The sequence below is a fragment of the Ochotona princeps genome, chromosome 2 (assembly GCF_030435755.1).
Source record: "Ochotona princeps isolate mOchPri1 chromosome 2, mOchPri1.hap1, whole genome shotgun sequence".
Classification (NCBI taxonomy): Eukaryota; Metazoa; Chordata; class Mammalia; order Lagomorpha; family Ochotonidae; genus Ochotona; species Ochotona princeps.
The window spans coordinates 51,532,702-51,557,616 of NC_080833.1; the positions used below are offsets into that span (position 1 = coordinate 51,532,702).

Below are 24,915 nucleotides of genomic sequence, written 5' to 3' on the forward strand. Positions count from 1 at the left end.
CTAGAATTGGTGACCTGTTATTGCTTATAATGCATAGTGGTTTTTTAGGCATTTTGTTGTTCTGGACTGCTGATAAATTTGTTATCTTGGACATTCATTTAATCATTTAACATTTATTAACTGTGTTGTCTCCTATGCCACTTGGTGTGCCAGTGAGTCATCTGACCCTATAACACGGGAGGCAGGTATAAATCAAATAACCAAGGAAATCTAAATCTACAACGATGATACGTGTGTTTAAAGGGACTCAATGCTGTTTATACAGAGGAAAAGCCTTGTTTATGAAGGGGCTGAGGGTGGAGATGAGCAGAAGCTAACTGGGAGATTGGTGAGATAGCCCGGATGAGAAATGGCACTATTCTGGACAAGGTAGTGGTGGAGATAGGTCAGTGGAAATAGATGGTTTCCAGAGAAGAATAGCAAGTGGAACTGGTTGATGAGCTAGACATCGGGGATGCGGGAGAAGATGCCATTGGCTGCCCTTGGGTTTTTTTGTGAGGCAGTTCACTGAGAGAGGTCCAGACTTGGTGTGTGTGTGTGTGTGTGGGGGGGGGGGGAGATGGGCATGACATGCATTTGTTTGCTATTTTGTTTTTATTGTGGCAATACTTTTTGAAAGATTTATTTATTTTTACATATTTTGAGATCCCTGCATATGTTCTGTAATACAGCATTTTTGTTGCTGTTGTTGTTCAGTGTTTGCATTGTTGGTTGCTGAAGAGTGATTTCCCAGTGCTGTCTTTAGAGAAGAACTGTTCCTCCTCACTCCGTTTATATTAGTGTCACTCCTGCATATCCAAGATTCTTTAATCAAAATTGCAGTGTCTCATCTTCATTTTTTTGTAATTAAGTTATTTCAAATTTGGCCTGTGGTGGTCCCTGTAAGCTGTTTCTGTGGGATATAGAAATGTCCACAGTGATATTTGAACTTTTTTTTTTCTAGGATGTATTAAGGAGTCTTTATTAACTAAGCTTGTCAGTGGTAGGGCCCACTGGAAATTAGCAAATGAAAAGTCATTCCTGCAGTCCAGTCTGAATGGAAACCCTGAGAAGAACAAATGGTCAGCACCATGAAATCAATCTGTTAAACTGACGGCCTATGTTCCAGTTTCCCCAGTAATATAAATTAACTTAAGACATGTACAGTGAACAACTGGGACAAACTTACAAAGCTGCAAACATTCACCTTTTCCTGGCTTCTCTGTCCACATGTTTTTGCTACTAGGCTTTACCTCTTCTGTAACTCTTGAAAAGCACACAAATTAGAAATATGAAACATGTTAGCATTTGCAACTTCATGTTTCGTATTTCTTCCCAAGCAGTGAACAGAGGGTGAGAAATACAGACATATGTGAGCCATGCTCAGAGGCTACCTGTGCTTTGAGTGTCCACAGAAACCCAGAGAGCAAGTGGTACTGGGGAGGCCTAGGGTCAGAGTGCAAGAGCAACGGAAGTGTGTCACCGAGAGAGAGCCCCTCCCTACCGTGGGCCTTGGTAGGGGCTTCAGAGGGGAGTGGTTATGCTACAGCCTGATGTTGCAAATTAGAAATCAAGATCTGGACATGGATAGGGTAATTGCTACTGGAGTAACATTGTTTCTCGATGTTTTAAGTGGGCACACACACACACTTTTTGAAGAGAATGAGTTAATATGGTGCTTTCAAGTGAAATTCAGTGGTACAGAATTTTGTTTACCCTTCTTCAGTTCATACTTGTAACCCCTTTTTCCCTAAGGGGGACCTTTGGTTCTTGACTATCTCACTTATGTATTCAGTTAATGCATCCTGTAACATATTACGTAGTTTTGGAATTAATAGATCAATGCTGTCTCTAGTAATACATCTACCAAATAAAGATTTTTGTGTTTTACATTTTTGGAATATATCCCACTGAAAGTGTATAATGTAAGTAGGTGTTCAAAGCTGTATGAATTTTTTCCTTTGAATATGATATCAGTTTTAAATAAAGTTAAATGTTTACTAAACTGCTTTTTAACAAGATTCCACTAAGTCATCTGTAGAACTAATATTATGAATATAATTAAGGCGTCCTAATATATAGTTGTACAGAATTCTGTAACTGTTACATTAGCTGAAGAACTTGTAATTCTAAGTGTAAGGATTTAAATTTGTAGCTCTTTTCTCTAATTGATATTAAATTTGGGATGACAAGAAAAGTTACATTAAGTAGTTCCATTTGTCAGCCAAAACAATTGTGTTTGTGAGCATTTTAAACAATGCTCATCACTTGACTGATGACACAATTCAAGCATCAGTCTGTAACAATAGATTTAATTGTGGACTTTAATTCATTTGTGATACTTAACTAATTTGTAAGTAATGTTTGATGTTTTCTTGTACTTATTTCCAGAAAAGGTTTCTGTTGTTTGTATGTTCTTATCCTTTTATTTAGAGGCTATTAGCTATGATTGTATTTTACCCTGCGATATTATTCATATGTGGATATTCTCATTAGAAAGAGAAAAAACATTTCTCTTAGTATTGCCACGCTTTAGATCTGTATGATGAGATGTAATCATTTTACCCTTGCGCATAGTTCTGTCCGTTTTGCTTGTTAGAATGTGAGGGCAGGAACAGAGTGTCATGGCTCTGGGTGTCTTTGCTGCTGTGTAGGAGTAACTACTTTGATGCTTTATGTTTAAGCCACAAATACTTTGTTAGATTCAGTAGGATAAACATTTTTTCTGGGAAGACTAACTGCTGATACGGGACTTGGAAAATATTACATCTTACTGATTACAAATTTCAAAATCACTTTTTTGTCGTTCTGAATTCCCCACAGCCTTCTGCACTTGGATTCCCTGTGCGTGGAGGCAGTGTACTCCTGACTTCAGCCTTCAAGCTCCGAGACATGGTCTCTTCTCTCTGGGCATGGATGCACTCATATGTGTACTGTTGGGTGCTAGTTCTGTCATCTCTTACCAGTACCCTGACTGAGGTCTTCTTACACCTCTTACAGACATTTGATTAGTTGGAGGAAATGGGGGTGATAATGTGGAGAATATTGTAGGGGAAGGGAAATGGGAAATATGAACAAATAGTCAGAAGGCACAGCAAGAACCAATTAGTATTAGTAAATATAAGGAGACAGTTTTGGCTCCATAAAATAAATTTTTAGCAAGTATAGTTGTTAAAAGTATCAGGTATTAATGTAGCTGATATGGATAGTCTAGAACAGTTATTTTGGTGGAGCATAAGCAGTTTAAAACATTGTCAGGTGGCGGGGATTGTGGGGCAGTGGTTGCAAAGCCTGCAACCTATTGCAGAGTGCCTGGAGTCAGTCCTACCTACTTCCCGTCCAGCTTTCTGCTTACGTGCACCCGGGGAGGCAACGGGTGTTGGCTCAAGTTCTTGAGCTCCTGCAACTCACATGGGCGGCCTGCATGGAGTCTGGATCTTGGCTTCAGCCTGGACCAGCCCAGAGTGGCATGAATATTTGGGAGGTGAAACTCTCTCTCTGTCTCTGTCTTTCCCTCTCCTACCTTTTAGGGAAAGAAAAATAAATTTGAAAAATAATCAGATGTTTATGTTTAACAGTTTTTCAACTTAGGGCAGCACCCGTTAGTGAGCTCCTGTTCTAGAATTGTTGGGTGGAAGACTGATAGATGCTTTTGGCTTCTGTTTACTGTAGGTAGGGAGGCTAGTTGAACCAGATTAATAGTTGTTGGTTAGTGAATCTGAACCAAGAGCAGATCAGATTCCTTGGGACAGGAGTGGGCTTCCTTCACCCCCACCCCCTCCGCCGTTCTTCATCTGTGCACCATTGGTTAGGGGATTTCACAGACTATTGGAATGTACTATATGAGACAATGGCCAAGAATTACTGTTAAAACTTATTTGTTCCTACATGTTTTGTAAGTTGCCTTGAAATCCTGAGGTTGTGGCAATCCTTCAGTTCTCGTAGGAGTTGGTTATATTTTGTTGATTAGATGATTTGTCCTGATGTGTAGCTTCTTCCATGTAGACTGCATGTTTCATTGCTTGGGAAGTTTGATACTTTAAAGTATGAAGGCTTGTGGTTTCCTTGTGCTCCTTGGGAGTCTGTGTTAGAAAAACCAACTTTCTGTTCCTCTGTCTTCATACCCCTAGAATTCACACAGTGTGTGTCTGTGACCTCAAAATAAGTGTGTGGGTGGGGTGTGGGGTGTTGTTTCCCCTGCCAGTCATGAACAGTGGGGAGCAGCAGACACCTGTGGCTGTTGTCTGATTCAATCCAGGCAGACACTGTCTTCTTGTAGATCCCGCAGATTAAGGGCCAGTGTCCAAGACTGCTTCTTGATCCCTGACTTCAGAGGCCAGTCACAACCCCATGATGTTTTGCCTGAGCTTGTGTCTAGCCAGCTCTAATTGGAGGTCTTCCAATCCTGATTAGGTTCATTTAGTTTTCTGGAGTTGCTTACAGAACTTGCGGAAGTACTTGTACTGGTTTGTTCGAGGGTATTACAAAGAATCCAGGTGGCGAGGTGTGAAGGAGGGGGGTTTGGAGTATCCACATGTCCTTCCAGGAACCTCTGTGTTGAGCTCTGTGGAAGCTTTCTGAACCCTGTCCTTCTGGGTTTACATATGCACTGTTATTTATAACAGTCACATTTATTACACATGGTCGCTAGTAGACCTGCTCACATTCTTCTTGGTTCCTTTGGGTAGCATTTCTTCCTCTGGGTTATAGAACATGACCTGTTCTGAAATGAAGTCTGATTTATCACTGGACAAGGTTGGTCACAGAATGGTGTGGAAGATGAGTGTTTCTTTTTTCTTTTTTCTTTTTTTTTTAAAAGATTTATTCATTTTATTACAGCCAGATATACACAGAGGAGGAGAGACAGAGAGGAAGATCTTCTGTCCGATGTTTCACTCCCCAAGTGAGCTGCAACGGGCCGGTGCGCGCCGATCTGAAGCCGGGAACCTGGAACCTCTTCCGGGTCTCCCACGCGGGTGCAGTGTCCCGATGCATTGGGCCGTCCTCGACTGCTTTCCCAGGCCACAAGCAGGGAGCTGGATGGGAAGTGGAGCTGCCGGGATTAGAACCTGCGCCCATATGGGATCCCGGGGCTTTCAAGGCGAGGACTTTAGCCGCTAGGCCATGCCGCCGGGCCCAGATGAGTGTTTCTAAGAGCCACGTTAGGGAAAAGAAAATCTAGGTTCTGTCACCTGCCTTTGGGAGGGAGTTATGAATTGGGAACTATGAAAATCCAATATAATTATAAAACATAAGTTACTAGAATTTTAACCTGGTTAACATTTATTTATTCAATCATAGTGAGTACTATGTTCTTGTAGATGATCTTCAGGCCTAAGACATTGTTTCGTTGGTCTTCCCTTCAGTGAGGTCATTTAGACTTTTTGTCCCGCAGGGACTGCACAGTGTGTGAACCTGTGATGTGCCCAGATTGGTGCCACCGCCATGTGTGAGGACCTTTGGAGAAGTCCTGTGTGAGGGTAAGAAGAATGCCTACATGTTGTGTTACCTGTGGGGTTCTTTGAAACAGTGTCAGCCTAGGTAACTGGAGAATCCTAAGGAGACCTAGGAAAGTTTGTAAAATGTAGCTTTGGGACAAAGCTATCTTACTGGTGGTTTTGTTTCACCTTTTTAGTCCTCTTTTAAAGGCAGTTTCTGAACATGAATATACTTGCTTTATTGTGTTGTTCCTTTTGCAAATTTTTCCATCGTTATCTCTCGTTGTCATCTACTCTTCCATAACCATTAGCTCTAAAAGTGTTGATCCACATGCATTATCATTATTCTTTTGTTTGTATTTGCCAGTTTTGTTTTGTACTTGGTTTTTGAGTAGCAGCTCAATGCATGAAGATAGAAGATGGGAAGTGTAGGAAAAAGAGGAGGATATAGATGGATCAATAATTGATTTCTCTGTAGATAAAGAACTGAGATACAGAGAAGACAAGGATATTTGGAGTGATACCCCAGTGTGTTGAGAGACCTTCAAGATCAGATAAGGGTTTGATATTTGTTATAGCAAGTACAAGCAGGTAGAAAATGTTAGAATAAATTAGAGCAGACCTCACAGTTCAGTTGATTCATTGATTTAGTTAAAAGCACATAAAAATTATTTTTACCAATGGAACTGTATCATGTCATAATAAAATTTAAATGATTATTTAAAAAGATTTATTTATTTGAAAGAGTTAGAGAGAGAAAAGGAGAAATAGAGACTTTCCATCTGCTGGTTCACTCTCCAAATGTCCAAAAACAGCCAGAGCTGGGCCAGGCTTCAGTCAGGAGCCAGGTGCTTCTTCCAGGTCTCCCATGTGGGTTGCAGGACCCAGGGACTTGGGCCATTTTCTGCTGCTTTCCCAAATGTGTTAGCAGGAACCTGGATCAGAAGGGGAGTAACCGCAACTCGAATAGTTGCCTGGATGGAATGCAGGCTGTAGTTTAAACCTCTGCGCTACAGCACTGGAGCCTGTTTCAGAAATTCTGAATTGGTATATGTCTTTAAGCTTGCTACACAATATCATTTTAGGAAGATGTACACATATATGCAAATCCCAAAAGTCTGCAGTGTTGTTTTCCTTTGTGCTGTGTGACTAAGATATGCTGTATTGAATCAGTCTAACAATGTGTCAGTTTATACTTACCACTTAATAACTTTGTTTTTCCACAAGAGTAGCTACTGTGGAGAGAAAGGGAGGGAGGAAGGAAAGGAGGGAAGAAAGGAGAGAAACAGAAACAGAGAGAAAGAAGGAAAGGAAAGGAAGAAAGGAAGTGTGAGGAAACATTTCAGGGAGTGTGAAGGAGCGTTTCCATTCTTTGGTTAACTCTGTAAATGGTTGCAATAGCCCAACTCTGCCAGGCTTGTATCAGGAGCCAGGAACCCCCATCTGTGTATCCTGCTTGGGTGTTAGGAACTCAAGTTCTTGGACCATTATTTGCTGCCTCCTCGGTGCATTAGCAGGAAGCTGGTCTGAAAATGCAGGTAGCCAGGACTGGAACTGGCACTCTGAGATGATCTGCAGTCAGTTTTACCAAAAGACTTCCCTGCATGCATGGCTTTGGTTGGAAAAGTTACTCTGGGGGTGGGGCAGTAACCAAGGGGCTAAAGTCCTCACCTTGCACGCTGGGGGATCTCATAAGGGTGCTGGTTCATGTTTTGGCTGCTCCACTTCCCATCCAGCTCCCTGCTTCTGGCCTGGAAAAGCAGTGGAGGATGGCGCAAAGCCTTGGGACCCTAGACCCAAGTGGGAGATCCGGAAGAGGTTCCTGCCTCCTGGCTTCGGATTGGCTTAGCTCCAGCCATTGTGGCGATTTGGAGTGAATCAGTGGTTTGAAGATCTTTCTCCCTGTCTTTCCTTCTCTCTGTGGATCTGACTTTCCAATTAAAATAAATAAATCTTTAAAAAAATAAATAAGAAGAGGGCCCAGTGCGATAGCCTAGTGGCTCAAGTCCTCGCCTTGAATGTGTTGGGCTCCCATATTGATGCCGATTCTAATCTCAGCAACCCGCTTCCCATCCAGCTCCCTGCCTATGGCCTGGGAAAGCAGTCAAGGACGGCTCAAAGCCTTGAGATCCTGCATCTGCATGGAAGATCTGAAAGAGGCTCCAGGCTCCTGGCTTTGGATTGGCTCATCTCCGGCCATTGCAGCTGCTTGGGGAGTGAATCAATGGTCGGAAAATCTTCCTCTCTGTCTCTCCTCTTTCTATATCTGACTTTGCAATAAAGATAAATAAATCTTTAAAGAGAATAAAAAAGGAAAATGACTCTGAAAATAGCACCTGTGTTTCAGTAATTTTCTTATTTAATGTTATAAGTCTGCTTTACAGAAAAACTAGTTTACACTCACTTTTTCATGCCATTAGTCTTATAGTTTGGGAATCTACTAGGTTTATCTGTTTTGCATAATAGAATAAGGTGGAGTGTTCTTTAATGCTGTAGCTTTTAATTAAAAATAGATTGTCAAAATCTCATCTGAACTGTGATCAACACTGAGAGGATGGTGGTCAGATCTGTTGTGATATGCACTGTAGAGAATATCTCCTTTAGAGTGCCGGGGTGCTGGCATGGCAGGGGAAGGGTCACATCCCACAGTGCCAGGTTTGTGTTTCTGCTGCTGTATTTCTGGTCCAGCTCCTTGCTGGTGGTCTGGGATAGTGGCGGGAGATGACTGGAATGCTTAGACCCCTGTCAGCCACCCATGTAGGAGACCTGGATGCAGCTTCTGACTCCTGGCTTCTGTCTGGCTCAGCCTTTGTGCTGGGGGCCATCTGTTTCAAAATAAATCACCAGGTGGAAGATCTCTCTTCCTCTTTTTCTGTTAACTCTGACTTTCAAATAAATAAATAAATCTTAAAGAATACCTTCTTTAAAATGACTTTTAAAGTTTTCTAAAGTTGTAAGATATATACCATAAATACCTCCTAGAAAGTAATTTGTGGAGTGGCTTTGTGGCACAGTGGGTTGAGCTGCTGCCTGGGATGCGTGTGCCCATATTAGATGACCTGGCTCTAGTCCTGGCTTTCTTACTGCTGGTTCCACTTGCGGTGAATCTGTCTTGGGAGGCAGCAGAAGATGGCCCGAGCCCTTGGGTTCCTGCTGCCTGTCTGAGAGAGCTGGATGGAGCTCCAGGCTCCTGGTAATCCTGGGCATTTGGGTAATAAAACAATAGATGGAAGATTTTCCCTCTCTCTTTTTGCCCTCTTGTAAATAAATAATAGACATTTTAAAAAGGAAAGAAATGTTTAATTTGTAAAGAAGGTTCTTTGATGCATTTTTTGACTGAAGCTCTGGTATGTGTAGGCTAAGTGAGAATTTTGGCATGTCACTTTAATTGTGAGGGCAGTTAAAACAGTCGTTTTAGATTCTACAGGGATAGAAATACACTGCAAAATGGTCACTGTGTAGACAAATGAATTCTAATAGATTGTTTTTAAATTAGGGAAGTTTATTTGAAGGGGGGTTTCTGAGTGAAAATAATTTTAAAATTTTGCTTTGAGACTGTTACCCTTGAAGTTCATTGTGGTTTCCTCATTTGTAGTAGATTTTTGTTTTGTTTTTCTCTTATTTGTCTTGTTTTTCATTGCTTCACCTCATGGAGATACAAAGAATATATTTTAAAGGACTGAGTGTGCTGAAATATTAATTTATTCTTTTCTTTCAAAGTCTCACCATACTTATTTTAAGGGAAAATTAAAAAATTGTGAATTAGCAAGAAATAATCCTCCCAGTCATTCTGGTTAGCCTAAGATGCCCTGAGAAATTAAATTAAGGAAGTAGGTTTCCACATGACTACGTGGCTGAATCTGGTATCTAAGAACCACAAGAAAAGAGTTTTTCTTCTTAAAAAGGAGAAGAATTAAAGTATCTCAGTAAGATTTTAATCTGTTATCTGTTTACAATTACCATGATAGAAGGTCTTTCCTGTAAATTTCTTACTTGAATACTTTTGGTTGTATTTTTAGAGTTTGAAATAACCTTGGGTGATTTGTAATTTTGAGTACTAGATTTTTCATTTGGGTATTATAATTTTTGATAGTTTTGTTATTTTAGAAGAAGTTCAAGGTGAACAACTTCATTAGTAACAGGAATTCAGAATACAACAAAGTAGAAGTTTTGTTCCTTAGAGCTTTCCAATTTTAACATAATAGGCATCGCGGCTAATTTGTTTCATGCTAATTTGTGGGTGTGTGTGGGACTACACATATTATATACACATATATACATACACAAAATTTATGCTTATGTGTGCATGAATTATATTGTGCTAATCTTTCCTTCCCTCCCTCATTCCATATCCTGAGTATTTTGTTTTAAGATTTATCTATTTTATCTGAGAGGCAGATTACCCAGAGAGAGAGAGAGAGAAAGAGAGATTTTTCCCTCTCTTGGTTCATTTCCCAAATGGTTATTATGACCGGAACTGTGCCAATCTGAAGGCAGAAGCTAGGAGTTTCTTCCAGGTCTCGCATGTGGGTGCAGGGACCCGAGCCCTTGAGCCTTTCTCTGCTGCTTTCCCAGGCTATAGACAGGGAGCTGGATCACAGGTGGAGCAACCTGCACTTGAACCAGCACCTATATGGGATGCCAACACTGCAGGTGGAGGATTAGTCTGAAAAGCCATCATGCTGGTCCCCCTGAATATCTTTTGGCAGTGGTAAATATCTTTGTAGTTCATCATAACATGCATGTGTCATAATTTAGTCATCAGCAGATAATTATGTGTCTGTGTGCAGCTCTGTTAGGTGTGATAATGTAATAGTGGTCAGTGCACATTCCTGTCATCAGGAGTTTGTTCTTTCAGAAATGATTATGGAAAACATGTGTCTTCTCAGCTTGCCAATTTTATCTCTTGAAAATGATGACAAAAGATAACTTTTTAAAACATGTTTCTCTGGTGCCAAGCTTTTCAAGTTTATTGGCCTTTTCCTCTTTCAACTCAGACTTGTTGGTGCTGTTTTTCTTCTTTTCCTACAGAAGTTTTTGTTGTTATGCGATTATGTTTTCCTTTCTGATTTCTGGTTTTTGTATACTATAAAATACTTTCTTAAAGATTGTTTTAAAATTTTGATCTATGTTTCTTTCTTTGGGTATGCACATGATTACCTTGTGTTTGCATTTGTAACTAAATCTTTGATTCATCAACAATTCATAATTTGTGACATACTCATCCAGTTTTATTCCTTAAACTGGCTAGCTTATCATTCCAGCACTACTGATTAAATTATCTATCTTTACTGTAATTTTATGTTTTTTAATATGTGATAAGGAAGTCATCTCATTAGGAATTTAAAATTTATTTTGAAAGAGTGACAGAATAAGGAAGGGAAGGGGAGGAAGAAAGAGAAGGAGAGACAGAGAGGGAGGGAAGAACGGAGTTGGGGGTGGGTAGAGGAACTTGCATCTGCTGGTGCAATCCCCTGTGGCAGCAACAGCAGGGCTAATCCAGCCTGCAGGATGTGGTCGGGGGAAGCCAGGAGCCTGGAACTCCAGCCAAGTTTCCCACGTGGTTGGTGGGGCACAAGCATTTGGAACATGTTCCACTGCTTCCCCAGGAGTGGATCAGCATCAGAACAGACAGGACTCAGATTGGTGCTCTCATACAGGATGCTGGCACTGCAGGTGACAGCCTAGCTCATGATACCACAGTGCCATCCCTTCTTTATTATGAATTTTTGGTTATTCCTTTAAACAGTGTCTCATTTTACAACACTTTCCAACGTGGCTTGAAAATCATGTCTTATTAAGCTGAAGTTAAGATTTTTAGGAGCAATCATTTACATTTTTGTTATATAAATAGATTTAATTGTTTATGGAAGAGTAGAACTCACTTTTCATTATATGAAAAGTAGCTATACTGAATTATAAACTCCCAGCAGCTTATTTTTGGCTTATATGTTGATAGTTTTATTTTTGCTATCCACTCTATAGAACAATGACAGCAGAAGTGTTTTTTAAAATTTATTTTGTTTAAAGACTTATTTTTATTGGAAAGTCAGATTTACAGAGAGAAGGTGAGTCAGAAAGATCTTCCCTACACTGGTTCACTCCCCAACTGCTGCAATGTCCGGAGCTGAGCAAATCTGAAGCCAGGAGCTTCTTCTGGGTCTCCCACGTGGGTGCAGAGTCCCAAGGGTTTGGGTCGTTCTTGACTGCTTTCCCAGAAACTATGCCCAGCCTCCCAGCTGCCACATTACCCCAGGGTTGGGAACTGCCACTCAATGGCATCTCAAGTTCCCCATTGTGGAGCATTTTCTGAGGGTTTTGCTTATGTGGTTTCAATAGTTCTGAGGTGCTGCTGCTATCGCTGCTCCATGGATGAGGAAATACTTCCAAGGTCCATTGGTTGTCATTGTCCACCCTAGAGTCTTCATCAGCTATTTGTTGTCAAGCTTTACTAGGGTAGTTGATCAGTTTGTTCTGCCCTCCGTTCTCAGCAATCCAGTATGTGCTATGGCCCAGCGCAGCCCTGCCCAGCCCTGCCCAACACATGCTTCACTTCCACGTGCCATAGTGGGAGTTGTAGCCAAGTTAGAGAGACCCCTAATAACCCCCACTGGACTGGCCCTCCTGCTCTGGTTCCTGTGCCTGCCAGCATGTGCAGTGGACTGGTCTAGTCTGCCCCACATGCCACTGAGATCTCTTACACATTATTGAGCATTGAAGCCTAACTCAACCCAACTGATTCCAATCTCCAGGCTACACTCATGCCAGTGCAGCCAGGCCCGCCCCCAGTTCTGGTTCTCATGCTCACCAGTGGGCATTGCAGCCCATCAGAGAGGAGCCCACACCCTACTGTGGACCCACTCCCTGCCCCAGATATTGCACTGCCCAAGTGATTCTGCAGTCTAGCTCGACAGGAGTTTCTTCCAGTCCCAGCACTTCCCAGCAACCCGCCTGTCCTTATTCTGGCTCATGCCTGTACTCGTAGATACAGTCAGATACCCCAGCCTGGCTCTCTCCCTAATCTAGTCCGCGTGTAGGCCAACAGATGTTGTAGCCCTGCCCAGCCTCTTCTGCCCCCAGTTCCAGCTCTCAGGCTCACCGGCAGGAGCAGAGGCCCAACAGGAGATCCCTCACAGCTCCCTCATTGGGGCTTGCTCCCCTTTAGGGTTTTACATGTGCTGGTGGGTGCTGCAACCCATACTGTCATGGCTCATGTCACCTCAGCATCTACCAGCATGTGCTACAGCCTGGCTCATCCTAGTTGCTCCCAGTTCCAGCTTATGCTGGTGGGTGCTACAGCCTAACCCAGCCTAGCCCAGCCAGGCTGAGCAGTGGACCATCAGGGGGCTCCCCACTATTCCCCTACCAGACTCACTCCCCTGCTCCAATCTCATGTGTGCTGGTGAATGCAGTGGTTCTGTCTAGAGTGGCCCATCTCACCTTCACATTTGCTGGTGGGTGCTGCAGCCTGACCTGGCCTGTTCTGCCCTATTCCAGCTCATGCTGGCTGGAGCTACTGCCCAACCCAGCCCCCAGTCCTGACCCAAATGTGAACTGGCTGGTGATGCAGCCACACCCAGCCTGTCCTGCATCCGAGCCCAGTTCTCAGATCTGCCAGTAGGTGTTATGAACTGTCCCAGCCTGGCCCACCCGCATACCTGAGCCACATGTATGCTGGCAGGTACTGTAGTCTGGTCTGATACACATTGAGCTGCTCAGTTTGATTTTTGTGCTCACTTGCATGGTCTATGCCCCAACAAAGGAGTTCCCCAAGCTCCTCTCAGTGGCAGGTCCTGTGCACACCAGTGGGTTCTTGGCCTAGGTTAACTTAGTCCATCTCCTGTCCTGTCAAGAACAGTGGCCTTGCCCAACTGGCCCATACCCAACCTGGTTCTTACTGTTGCATGTTACAGCCCAGCCAGTCCTTGTTCAAACCCTGATACAGCTCTTATGTGGCCCAGTGGGAGTGGAAACCCAGCCTAGCTCATCCTACACCCACTCTGTTGGGCCACTGCTCCTGTTGGTGAGCTTGAGAGCTGGAACTGGGGGCAGACCTGGCTGGACAGGACTACAACATCTGTTGGCCTGCATGTAGACTAGGTTAGGGAGAGAGCCAGGCTGGGGTATCTGACTGTATCTACGAGTACAGGCATGAGCCAGAATAAGGGCAGGCGGGTTACTGGGAAGTGCTGGGACTAGGAAAAAGTCCCGTGGAGCCCTAGAGCCTGTCCATACCCATGCCAAGGGAGACTGCAGCCATGTCCAGCCCAGACCACTATCCCCATGCTGCCCTCTTGTGTTCATCAATGGGAAGCATAACCTAGCTGATGCATCCTCTTAGCTCCCCAACCAGGCCTGTTCCCAGCTCCAGATCTTATGTATGTGAGTGGATGCTGTGACCCAGCTCTGCATAGCCCATCCTCTGTCTTGGCCTTTGCCATCAGATGCTGCAGCCTGGCATGACCCATCCCACCCACAGTCCCAGCTCTTGGTGCCAAGTTCTACAGCCTGGCCCTGCTCAGTCCACTTCCATCCCTGACTCATGCAAACCAGCAAGTGTGATAGCCTAGCCTAACCTAACATGTCCCATATTTCAGCCTGGCTTTTGCACTTGCCAGTCAGCTAAGGTTGACCTGGCCCTCCCTGGTCAACCCATTCTAAAACCAGCCTACACATATGTGGACAGGCTGGTCTACCCTGCCCAGTCTGACCAATACCAGGCCTCAATCACATGCTCTCTGGCGGGAGCAGTGGTCCATTGAGGGAGTTTCCTTAGTTCCCCTGCCGGACCCATTCCTAGACCGTGCTTTTGCCAGTGGGTCCTAGGCCCTTACTGGTCATAGACTACTCCCTTTGTCCTGCATATTATGAGGGGTGGATGCTGTGGCCTGGCCTGCCCCACACCGTATTCTTAGGTGTCTTTACAGGTGCTGCAGCCTGGAAAACCTAGCCTGTACCCAGCCCCAGTACCCAAGAGTGTCTGAGAGTTCCATGGTCATGCCTAGCTCAGTCTGTCACAATCCCCAGCTCCAAGCAAACCAGTTAAAGTTGCAGATCATAGGGGTGGGCCCTCATACCGCCTCAGAATCTGCCCCTAGACCTGGTTCACTTGTATCCTGGTTAGTGCTATGGCCCAGCCTAACGTTATCCATCCCCTGTTTCAACTCTCGTTGGTGAGTACTGTTATCTAGCCCTGCCAGGTAGGCTCCTAGCTTTTGTGTGCACCAGTGAGTGGTATTCGGCTTTGGTCAATACTAAATACCACAGCTCTGCTGTCCCACAAGGGCTGGTGCTTTGGTCTGAACCTTAAACGTCTTTGTGTTCCTCCCTCAAGTTCCCACTGCCAGAAGGCGTGGACTCCATTGTTGCTAGATAAAACCCTTGGGCCACTTGGCCCAAACTCTGCTGCCTGGGAGCTCAGAGCCAGGGCTAGCTGGCTCTCTCAGGCTCTGAGTACCCGGCAGGCAGATTGGCTCAGGTCTTCAGACCAGAGCCCCTCCCCTGGGACAAGCTGACCCGCCTGGGTCCAGGCACATGGCGGGCTGATGGACCCAGGCCTCCATTCCAACTCAAGCCGCACCCAGGGACAGACTGACCTATATGACCCAGGTCCTGCCACCCGGGAGCTCTGAGATTATTTGTTAATGTTTTTTCAAAAGATGTGTTTTTATTTGAAATGCAGAAAGATGGAGGGAGAGTCAAAGAAAGAGCTCTTATGATGTCCACTGTTTCATTCCCTAAATGGCCACAAGGGCTGTGGGTGGATCAAGTGGAAACCAGGAGCCTGTAAGTTCATCCTGGTCTTCCATGTGACAGGGACCCATGTACTTGGGCCATTTTCTGCTATTTTCTCAGGTGCTTTGGCAGGGAGCTGGATTGGAAGTAGAGCAGCCACCAGTTGAACCAGTGCCCCCAGGGGATGCTGGCATTGTAGGTGACTCAATCCACTGTACCACAACATCAGCACAAAATAATGCACATATTTTAGAAGCTCTTTTCCTTCTTTCTCAGATTTTTTGAAATTATGTATGTAGCTTTCTTAAAAATTTTTTTTTTCATTTCCGTTGTCAGCTTAAGAAAATCTAATCATAGTGAGAGTGTTGCTAGTAATATACCTCACTTGATTATTTTGCCCATTCAGTGACTCAAGCCAGGTAGAATTTAATGACAGTAATAAAACTTAATATCACGTTTATAAAAGAAGTAGTCACAATATAGAGTGATAATGCTGTGATAGATGAAGACATATGTTTTTCTGAGAGCTAATTTTGAGGTTAGGGGAGGGTAGTCAGGGAAACCTTAGCAGTGGTGTTGTGGAAGTAGTAACTTGATACAATTGTGACTTTCCATTCTAAAGAGAGTCAAGTTTTTTCCTTTTTTAAAAATAAGATTTCAGGGGCCCGGCGGCGTGGCCTAGCGGCTAAAGTCCTCGCCTTGAAAGCCCCGGGAGCCCATATGGGCGCTGGTTCTAATCCCGGCAGCTCCACTTCCCATCCAGCTCCCTGCTTGTGGCCTGGGAAAGCAGTCAAGAACGGCCCAAAGCTTTGGGACCCTGCACCCGCGTGGGAGATCTGGAAGAGGTTCCAGGTTCCCGGCATTGGATCAGCGCGCATTGGCCCGTTGTGGCTCACTTGGGGAGTGAATCATCGGACGGAAGATCTTCCTCTCTGTCTCTCCTCCTCTCTGTATATCTGGCTGTAATAAAAATGAATAAATCTAAAAAAAAAAAAAAGATTTCAGATAACCTTCTCTAATTAAAAATAACACAAGCCTTGCAAGTTCTTACTTAGATGGTCTTAGCTGTTGATGGGTTATTTGATATTGTGGGATAAGTTTATTGTTACATATTTGGTAGTGAGAGTTTCTTGTAATTAAAACTGTATCTTTCTTTATAAGATTATTGTCTATAAAGTTAGGATTCTGTTTTCTGTTTCTAAGAAATTTATTTGCTCATGTCCAGTTCAAATTTATATTTATTCCCTTAGGTAACTATAGCAGTATCACACAGTTCATATATCTGTTTTTATATTTTTCTTTTTTAAAGTCAGTACAAAAGATTAAACTGCGGAAGAATGCAATCAAGTGATGGCTTTTTCTTTAGAGTGTGAATATGGAGGCCACAGGAACAGATGAAGTTGACAAACTGAAAACCAAATTTATATCTGCTTGGAACAACATGAAATATAGTAAGTAATTTCTTGAATCTGAAGAAATATTTAAAGATAAATGTCATCTTTTCTAAGTAGCTGATAACAAATGAGATGCTTTGACGTATTTCTGTAAGGAATGTAGGTAAGATTATCTTCTGACCAAAGAGCTAAATGTCATCATAAAGATTACTTGGAAAGTTAAGCATACTTTGAAGTATTCTTTTTTGTTTTTGACTTTTTAAAAGATTTATTTATTTTATCTGAGAGTCAGGGCTACAGAGAGAGAGAGAGAGAAATTTTGTCTGCTGGTTTACTCTCCAAATGGACTCAATGACTGTCCTTGGGCCAAGGAGCCAGGAGCTTCATCTGGATTTCCTGTTTGAGTGCAGAGGTTCAAGCACTTGGGCCACCTTTCACAGTTTTTCTAGATGCATTAGCAGGAAGCTGGATGGGAAGTGAAGTAGCTGGGACTTAAACTGGTACCTATAGGTGATGCTGGCATCATATGTGGTCTTAACCCGCTCTGCCACAGCAACAGCTCTTATTTTTAAATTTGAGACAGAATATTGATGTCTTTCTTCATGGCTCATGTACTTAACATTCCAAAGGAGATAGAATTTATTCAGGTGATGATAACTACCTCAGCTGTTCAGTTCGTTTCAGTTGGCTTCGTATCTGAACCAGGAAATTAGCAAAATAGACTTTGGAACGTAGAAAGCAGACGGTATAGTTTATGCACAGATGCCCTAACTGTGCCCCCACGCCCGTTTAGTTATTTCTTTGAGAGGAGAACACATAGAGTATGAATGTGAACTCTGATCTCCTGTCTCACGCTCCCATTGCCTGCCACACCCGGAGCTGAGCCGAGCCAGCAGCCAGGAAGCTGAGGCAGGTCATCCATAGGGGAACCCAGCTGCTGGAGCCATTACTGATGCCTTCCAGGTTCTGCATTGACAGGAAGCTGGAATCATGAGTTGGAGACAGGGATTGTGTGTAGGTGCTTGGGTTTGGGATGGGACACGGCATGCTAACCCATTTCTTAACTCCTCAACCAAACAGTTTTCAGTCTGTAACTTTCAACTTAGTTCCTTTTGGTTTGCCAATAAAACCAGTAAGGATTATGTGGTGACTTTTTTGAGACCCCCTTTCAGGCTGGAAACAAATTGGAGATGTAGAAACCCTCAAGATAGAAAAATACCTGGGGAGAACTGGTTTCAACAAGAAGTGTTTTTTTTCTCTCTCTTATTTTTTTTTTTTTAACAAAAAAATAGAAATAATAATAAAATTCAGTAGAAGTTTTTGATAATGCAGATTAAGGTAAATGTGGTTGAACTTGGCTACTGGTCCACTGGAAGTTGGGGCTCACTGGCTGTGCAGCAAGCTATAATTTGGCTATAGCATAACATTGCATTTTGACAGTACTGAACATTTTTTTTAATGAAATTTCACATACTGTAAATGCACCCTTGTAAATTACTATTTCATCATTTTTATTGTCAGTTTTAAAAAACACACAGCTCAGTGGTTCTTAATTTATGCACTGTTGTGCAGCTGTCATCACTAGTTCTAGAATGTTTTCGTTAGCTGCAGAAGCACCCTGTGTCCAATAGCAGCAGCTTCCTGTTCCCTTTATCCTTCCAGCCCCTAGAAATCAGTCTGTTTTCAAGGTTCACCCCTGTATCCTGTGCTTACAGGTTTTTAAAACATATTGAATAAGTGTTTAAAAAATGAATGTTTGTGGGCCCAGCGGCGTGGCCTAGCGGCTAAAGTCCTCGCCTTGAACGCCCCGGGATCCCATATGGGCGCCGGTTCTAATCCCGGCAGCTCCACTTCCCATCCACTTCCCTGCTTGTGGCCTGGGAAAGCAGTCGAGGACGGCCCAAGGCTTTGGGACCCTGCACCTGCGTGGGAGACGTGGAAGAGGTTCCAGGTTCCCGGCTTCGGATCGGCGTGCATCGGCCCGTTGCGGCTCACTTGGGGAGTGAATCATCGGAAGGAAGATCTTCCTCTCTGTCTCTCCTCCTCTGTGTATATCTGGCTGTAATAAAATGAATAAATCTTTAAAAAAAAAAAATGTTTGTATGGCAGGGCCCTATTTTGCTTACCATTTATCAGTTAAACATTTGAGTTGCTTCTACTTTTTAGCTGTCGGTAAGTAAAGTTGTTCTGAATATTTATGGACAACTTTTTGTGTGAATTGCTTTTATTTTTCTTGAGTGTATACCAGGAGTGGGGAATACCTAACTACATGCTAACTTTTTTTTTTTTTTTAAGATTTATTTTTATTACAAAGTCAGATATACAGAGGGGAGGAGAGACAGAGAGGAAGATCTTCCGTCCAATGATTCACTCCCCAAGTGAGCCGCAACGGGCTGATGCGCGCCGATCCGATGCCGGGAACCAGGAACCTCCTCCAGGTCTCCCACGCGGGTGCAGTGTCCCAATGCATTGGGCTGTCCTCAACTGCTTTCCCAGGCCACAAGCAGGGAGCTGGATGGGAAGTGGAGCTGCCGGGATTAGAACCGGCGCCCATATGGGATCCCGGGGCTTTTAAGGCGAGGACTTTAGCTGCTAGGCCACGCCGCCTGGCCCATGTTAACTCTTAAGTATAAGTTTTTGAGGAATTATAAATTGTTCTCTAAAGTGGCTGTACAAGCTCATTTCCACCAGCAGTGTTAGAAGGTTTAAATTTATCTACCTCCTCATCAACTCTTACTATTATTCATCGTTTTTGTTAGAGCTAATGTAGTAGGTGTGAAGTAATATCACACTGTGGGTTTCATTTACATCTTCCTGGTGACTGTTGCGTTGGACATCTTTTTATGTCCTTACTGGCCAGTTGTATGTTTTCTTGGGAGAAATTTATATTCACCTCCTAATTTTTAATTTAATGTTGTGAGAAATTTCCTCATGTATGTTAGGTATAAATCCCTTAGCAAATAAATGATTTTCAAATATTTTCTCTCACTTATGGGTTTTCATTTCACTTTCTTGATAGTGTCCTTTCAAGCACTAATTCTGGTGAAGTGTAATTTAACCATTTTTTATTTGGTCACTTTGTCATGGTAAATAAACTATTGCCTAAATAGATATCATGAAAGTTTTTACCTATGTTTCCTTTTGTATTTTTAGCTGTTATGTTTATATGTTTGATTCATTTTAACTTAGTTTATGCATATGGTGTGAGATGGGGGGTCTAGCTATTCATTTGTATGGACTATCCAATTATCCCAGCATCATTTCTTGAGAAGAGTATTATTTCTTCATTATATGATTTGACGCTTTCATCTAAGGTCAGGTGACTGTGGATGTATTTGTTTGTTTATTCTTGGACTGTGAATTCGATTCCGTTTGCCTGTATGTCTATCCTTTTATCAGTTCCATATTGTCCTGATTTTACTGTAGCTTTGTAGTAAAATTTGAAATTGGAAAGTAAATCTTCCAATTTTATTCTTTTTTTTTTTAAGATTTATTTATTTTTATTGGAAAGGTGGATATACATAGAGGAGGAGAGGCAGAGAGGAAGATCTTTCATCCTATGATTCACTCCCTAAGTGACCACAACGGCCAGTGCTGCGCTGATCTGAAGCCAGGAACCTGGAACCTCCTCCAGGTCTCCCACACGGGTGCAGGGTCCCAAGGCTTTGGGCCATCCTCAACTGCTTTCCCAGGCCACAAGCAGGGAGCTGGATGGGAAGTGGAGCTGCCGGGATTAGAACCGGCGCCCACATGGGATCCCAGCATGTTCAGGGCGAGGACTTTAGCCGCTAGGCCATGCTGCCGGGCCCAATTTTATTCTTTTTGAAGAAAGGCAGCTAGCTGGATTTTGTTAGTGCTGCTCATTGAAACAGTGGGTCAAATTAGATTGTATTACAGGAAGTCTTCCAGTCCTTTGATGTGAATGTCTTTGCATTTACTTACATCTTTTAAAAATTTGTTCAATGATAATTTGTAGTTTTGAGTATGCAGAACTTAACTCTTCTTTTATAAAAAACAAATTCTAAAACTGAGCTTTATCCTGTAACTGTAATGTACTTGTTTTTGAGTTACAATTTTTTTGGAAATTCCTTAGCGTTTTTGTATATACTATTAGGAAATCTTCCAAGACTTGTATTCCATTTGAATATTTGAATCTTTACAAATGGGTTATACAGTTAAGATTTCAGTAGTGTGGTCTGAAGATTACTGTACCAAGTATTCAATAACACGTTTCAGTTGTATCCTGGGCCTTGTTATTTAATCCAGAATGCTTATATGTGTGGCTTTCTGTATGCAGACATTTAACTGTGCACAGTGGAATTACGGTAATCTCACATCTCCAAAGAACCTAAGTGTCATAGGTAACTTTGTTTATTTATTTAAGATTTAGTTATTTTTACTGGATGACTAATTTACAGAGAGGAGAGACAGAAAGATCTTCTAGAAGTCCACCTGGTTACTCCCCAGATGACTGCCATGGCTGGACCTGAGCCCATCTGGAGTGAGGACCTAGGAGTTTCTTCAGGGTCTCCTACATGTATGCAGAGTCCCAATTACTTGGGCCATCCTCTGCTGCTTTCCCAGATCATGAACAGAGCTGGATTGGAAGTGGAGTAGCTGGTACAGGAACTGGTACCCATATGAGAGAGACAAGGACAGAGGCCACATGTAACCTACCAACCACCCCAGTACCCGGAGATGGGTAACGGCCACCTGATACCAACCCAGGGTCCCGAGATGGCGCATGCTCCAAGGATTCTGTCCAAGTGATTTTGGTAGTTCTGAAATGCTGTCAATCTTGTCGACCCAAGGATGAGGAAACCCTTCCAATGTCCATTGGCTGACATAGTCCCCCTTAAAGTCTCCATTCGTTCAGGTATTTTCTGTCAATCCTTGACTGCGGTAGTTGTCCGTAAAATGTTTTACGTATAGCCTTTCTTAGAGTTTGTAGCATGATGGTGTAGGAAGGCTTAATGTTGACTGCCCATTCTCCACTAGAGTTTAGAGTAGATAATTTTTTGCCTTCTCATTATATTTCTTCACTCCCTGAGATAGGATTAGATATTGCTGTTCATTTTTCTTACAGACTAGGAAACTGAGATTAAGCAACATTATAAGTGTTGTGTATTGAGGTAAATCTTGAAACTGTAACTAGTAGTCATTCTCCACTGATCCTCAGTCTGTTCTCTGAATATACTGTAAATAATTTAGGATTAATTTATATGAGTTATTCATTATGACACTGGATCTAGAAATGGTTTACTAGGTAAAATGTAAAGTTGAATCTACTTTCTTGAAAAAGTCTTTTGTGGGCCTGGCGCTGTAGCCTAACAGCTAAAGTCCTCACCTTGCATGTACTAGGATCCCATATGGGCGCCAGTTTGTCCTGGCGGTCCTGCTTCCCATCCAACTCCCTGCTTGTGGCCTGGGAGAACAGCCCAAAGCCTTGGGACCCTGCACCCACGTGGGAGATCTGGAAGAACATCCAGGCTCCTGGCTTTGGATCGGCGCATCTCCGGCCTTTGCTGCCGTTTAGGAAGATCTTCTTCTCTGTCTCTCCTCCTCTCTGTATATCTGACTTTCCAATAAAAATAAAAATAAATCATCTTTTGCTTTCTTCCTTTCCCCTTTGCTTGCATAGCTTTTTTGACATATAAACATATAAACTTAACTTCCTCTTTAAGCAAAAATGTGTCTGGCTATTTCTGATATTCTAGAAAACCTTCATCATCTTTATTTCAATACTTTTTGTTTTATTTGTATGTTGAAAGCCTTAGTTGTGATTTTCAAATTGTTGAACTGATAAGCCATGGGCTTTTTGTTTTGTTTTGTTTTGCTTTGTTTTCCATATGTGAGGTTCTGTGTGTGGGAGCCCAGAGAGTGCTGAGTGAACTTCCTCCTGTGACTCTCTTTTCGCCCTGAATCTGGGCTGACTCTGCCTCACACTGACTCGCGGAGTGAAACACAAGTGATGCTGTGTCATGTCCAAGCCTACCTGTTTGACAGGGCACTTCTTGTTCTGTTTTGGAGCTCTAATCAGTTCTGGTATTCTACTGGAGAACTCACGTGAAGGAACCACATAAAGAGGAAATTCTTTGAAAGTTCATGGGGGGATTAGCTGACAGTGTCCTATTTTAACTTCTCTGATCTCTGCTACGTAAGCGACTCCACCAAGTGTTGTGAAAGAACAAAGCATTAAGCCCAGTCGTTACATAGAACTGGGAGAAATTAAATAAAAGTAGTTTTTGTAAATTACTAAATTTGGAATGGTTTGTTAAAAAGGAACGGGTAACTATAATAAGGTCCTAATTCATTTCTAAACATTTTTTTTATAGTGATTGAGGGATAATTCACATAAGGTAAAATGAGTAATCTTGAGTTACATTCTTTAGAGTTTGAAACTTAAACAATCCAGTCAACATACAGAACATTTCCTTTATAGCAGAAAGCTTTTTTATGCTTCTTTTTGGTGACTTCCTAGCCCTCCTGGGAAGTCACTACTGTGTGTCAGTTAATTGAACAGCTGATTTGTAAGCGTCTAAATCTCTAAATATCCTTGCTTGCTTGTTCAGTTTTATTTTCTTTAGTTTTCACCTGGAAATTATAACTTTTAATTTGACCATTTCATGTATCTGCTATATATTTGCATATGGAGATACAAAGGTTGCAGGGGGCAAGATGAAGGATCAGAATAAAAGCATATTCCTAAATATGAAGAATTCTGATGAATACATTTTGTATGCATGAGGAATTAATACATATTGAAGTATTCATGAGGCTAGTTCTTGTACATGGCTTTTTCCTGCGCTCCAGACTATATTATCCATTAGCTTCATGCTTTTATTAGATGTTCTTTATTTCCCCCTTTCTGTTCTATGATATCCTGGTTCAGATAAGCAGAGATAAACAGCGAAATTATAATGGTTTTGTAAAGAGAAAATGAAAACTGGTCAAATTCAAGTAATTGAAAGAAAAAGTACCCCATAGATTAGTCTTTTGGCAAGTTTGTGTGATTCAGCTGTCACATGCCTGTGGGAATAGAGAAAATGCGTGGGCCTGAGGAGAAGTCTGGAGTCATCTTGTTGTGTGCCTAGCTTCCTGGAGTATCAGGAAGTCAGTCTGACAGGAAGGGTTAGGCCCTGCCAGGGTTGGGGCAGGAAATGGAATCAGAAAAGAGCTGTCCCACTGACTGATGGGTGACCTTTAAGTCGCTTGTGGTGAGCCTGTGCCCCTCGTGAGACATGGACTGTCAGGGTGCCTCAGGCTCTGGCCAGATTGACAGCTCTACTTTTCTCGAGGCTGGCGGGTGATGGGTAAGAGAGGGGGCAGATGGTAACGCACAGAGAGAAGGGTGGGTGCTGTTGCTTGGAATTTTCTTAATGTTCTGAAGATTTGCTTTGGATATACATTTTGGAGATAAGAATTATTTCAGAAGGACACTGATACTGTTATTAAGAGCTAACATAAATCCTTTAGCTTGGTTCTTGGGCTACAATAGATAAATATTAATTTCCCTTTGGAGTTTGGAGAAGATAATCCAACACAGATAAAGTGAGAAAAGGAAAATACAAAACATAGCAGAGCATGTTTGGGCCAGAAGGAGGAATAAGACTTAAAATTCTAGGGAGGGCATTTTTCCTTGATTCTTGTTTATTTACTTTATAGGTGGAGGGGTGGATGAGAGAGCGAGCAATAACGAACTTGAGTGCTCCTATGCGCTGGTTCACTCCCCAAATGCCTGTGTATGCTGAGGGCCAAAGCAGGAGGAGAGTTCAGATCTCCCATGTGGGTGGCAGGAACCCAACGACTTGAGCCATCTCATGCCGCCTGAAACCTGGAGCAGAACTGGGACTTGAGCCCAGGCATTGCTGTGTACAGACATAGCCATACCAGGCGTCTGCTGTAAGAGAACATACTGGGAGAGCATGAGCTGAGCAGCAAGGCTTCGTGTCTGAGCATAGATGAAACATGGTGGGCTGTGGTGGGCTGTGCTGATCATTTGTGTCACATTGCGACAAACTTTAAGGATGACTGAAAGTTTATTGTAAGTGTTAAGTAATGAGTGACTGAAGATTGATTGGGAGCAGAAGTAAGTCATCAAACTTGAGTTGTTTTGGCAACCATATGTAGCATTTACTTAAAGGACTGCCTGCAGAGAAGCTGTTTTGGAGAGTATTATAATAATCCATATGGAGCTTAATGATGCCTTCCCATTTTCGCTCAACATCAAAATCAGACTTTTTTCTATCACCTTATAGTGACATATTATAAAATAAAATTTATTTACACAATACTTAGTATTTTTCATTAAAAAGAGTTTGCAACAGAAGTTGGGGTATGAATTGGGTTGTAGAGGGGGCCGTACCATG

General features: G+C 42.6%; 1 protein-coding gene across 6 annotated transcripts in view; it reads left to right on the plus strand.

The window, feature by feature from the left end:
• ATG4C (autophagy related 4C cysteine peptidase) overlaps positions 1-24,915 on the plus strand; it is an 81,980-nt gene that overhangs the window by 3,129 nt on the left and 53,936 nt on the right. For 3 of the 6 annotated variants that reach the window (XM_058657449.1, XM_058657438.1, XM_058657455.1), the window contains exons 2-3: positions 5,375-5,459; positions 16,462-16,603. In XM_058657449.1, the coding sequence (XP_058513432.1) occupies positions 16,528-16,603 (76 nt within the window). In that variant the 5' untranslated portion in view covers positions 5,375-5,459; positions 16,462-16,527. Of the gene's footprint in view, positions 1-5,300; positions 5,460-16,461; positions 16,604-24,915 lie in introns of all 6 variants that reach the window. The other 3 variants (XM_058657442.1, XM_058657431.1, XM_058657461.1) reach the window with 2 other exon arrangements.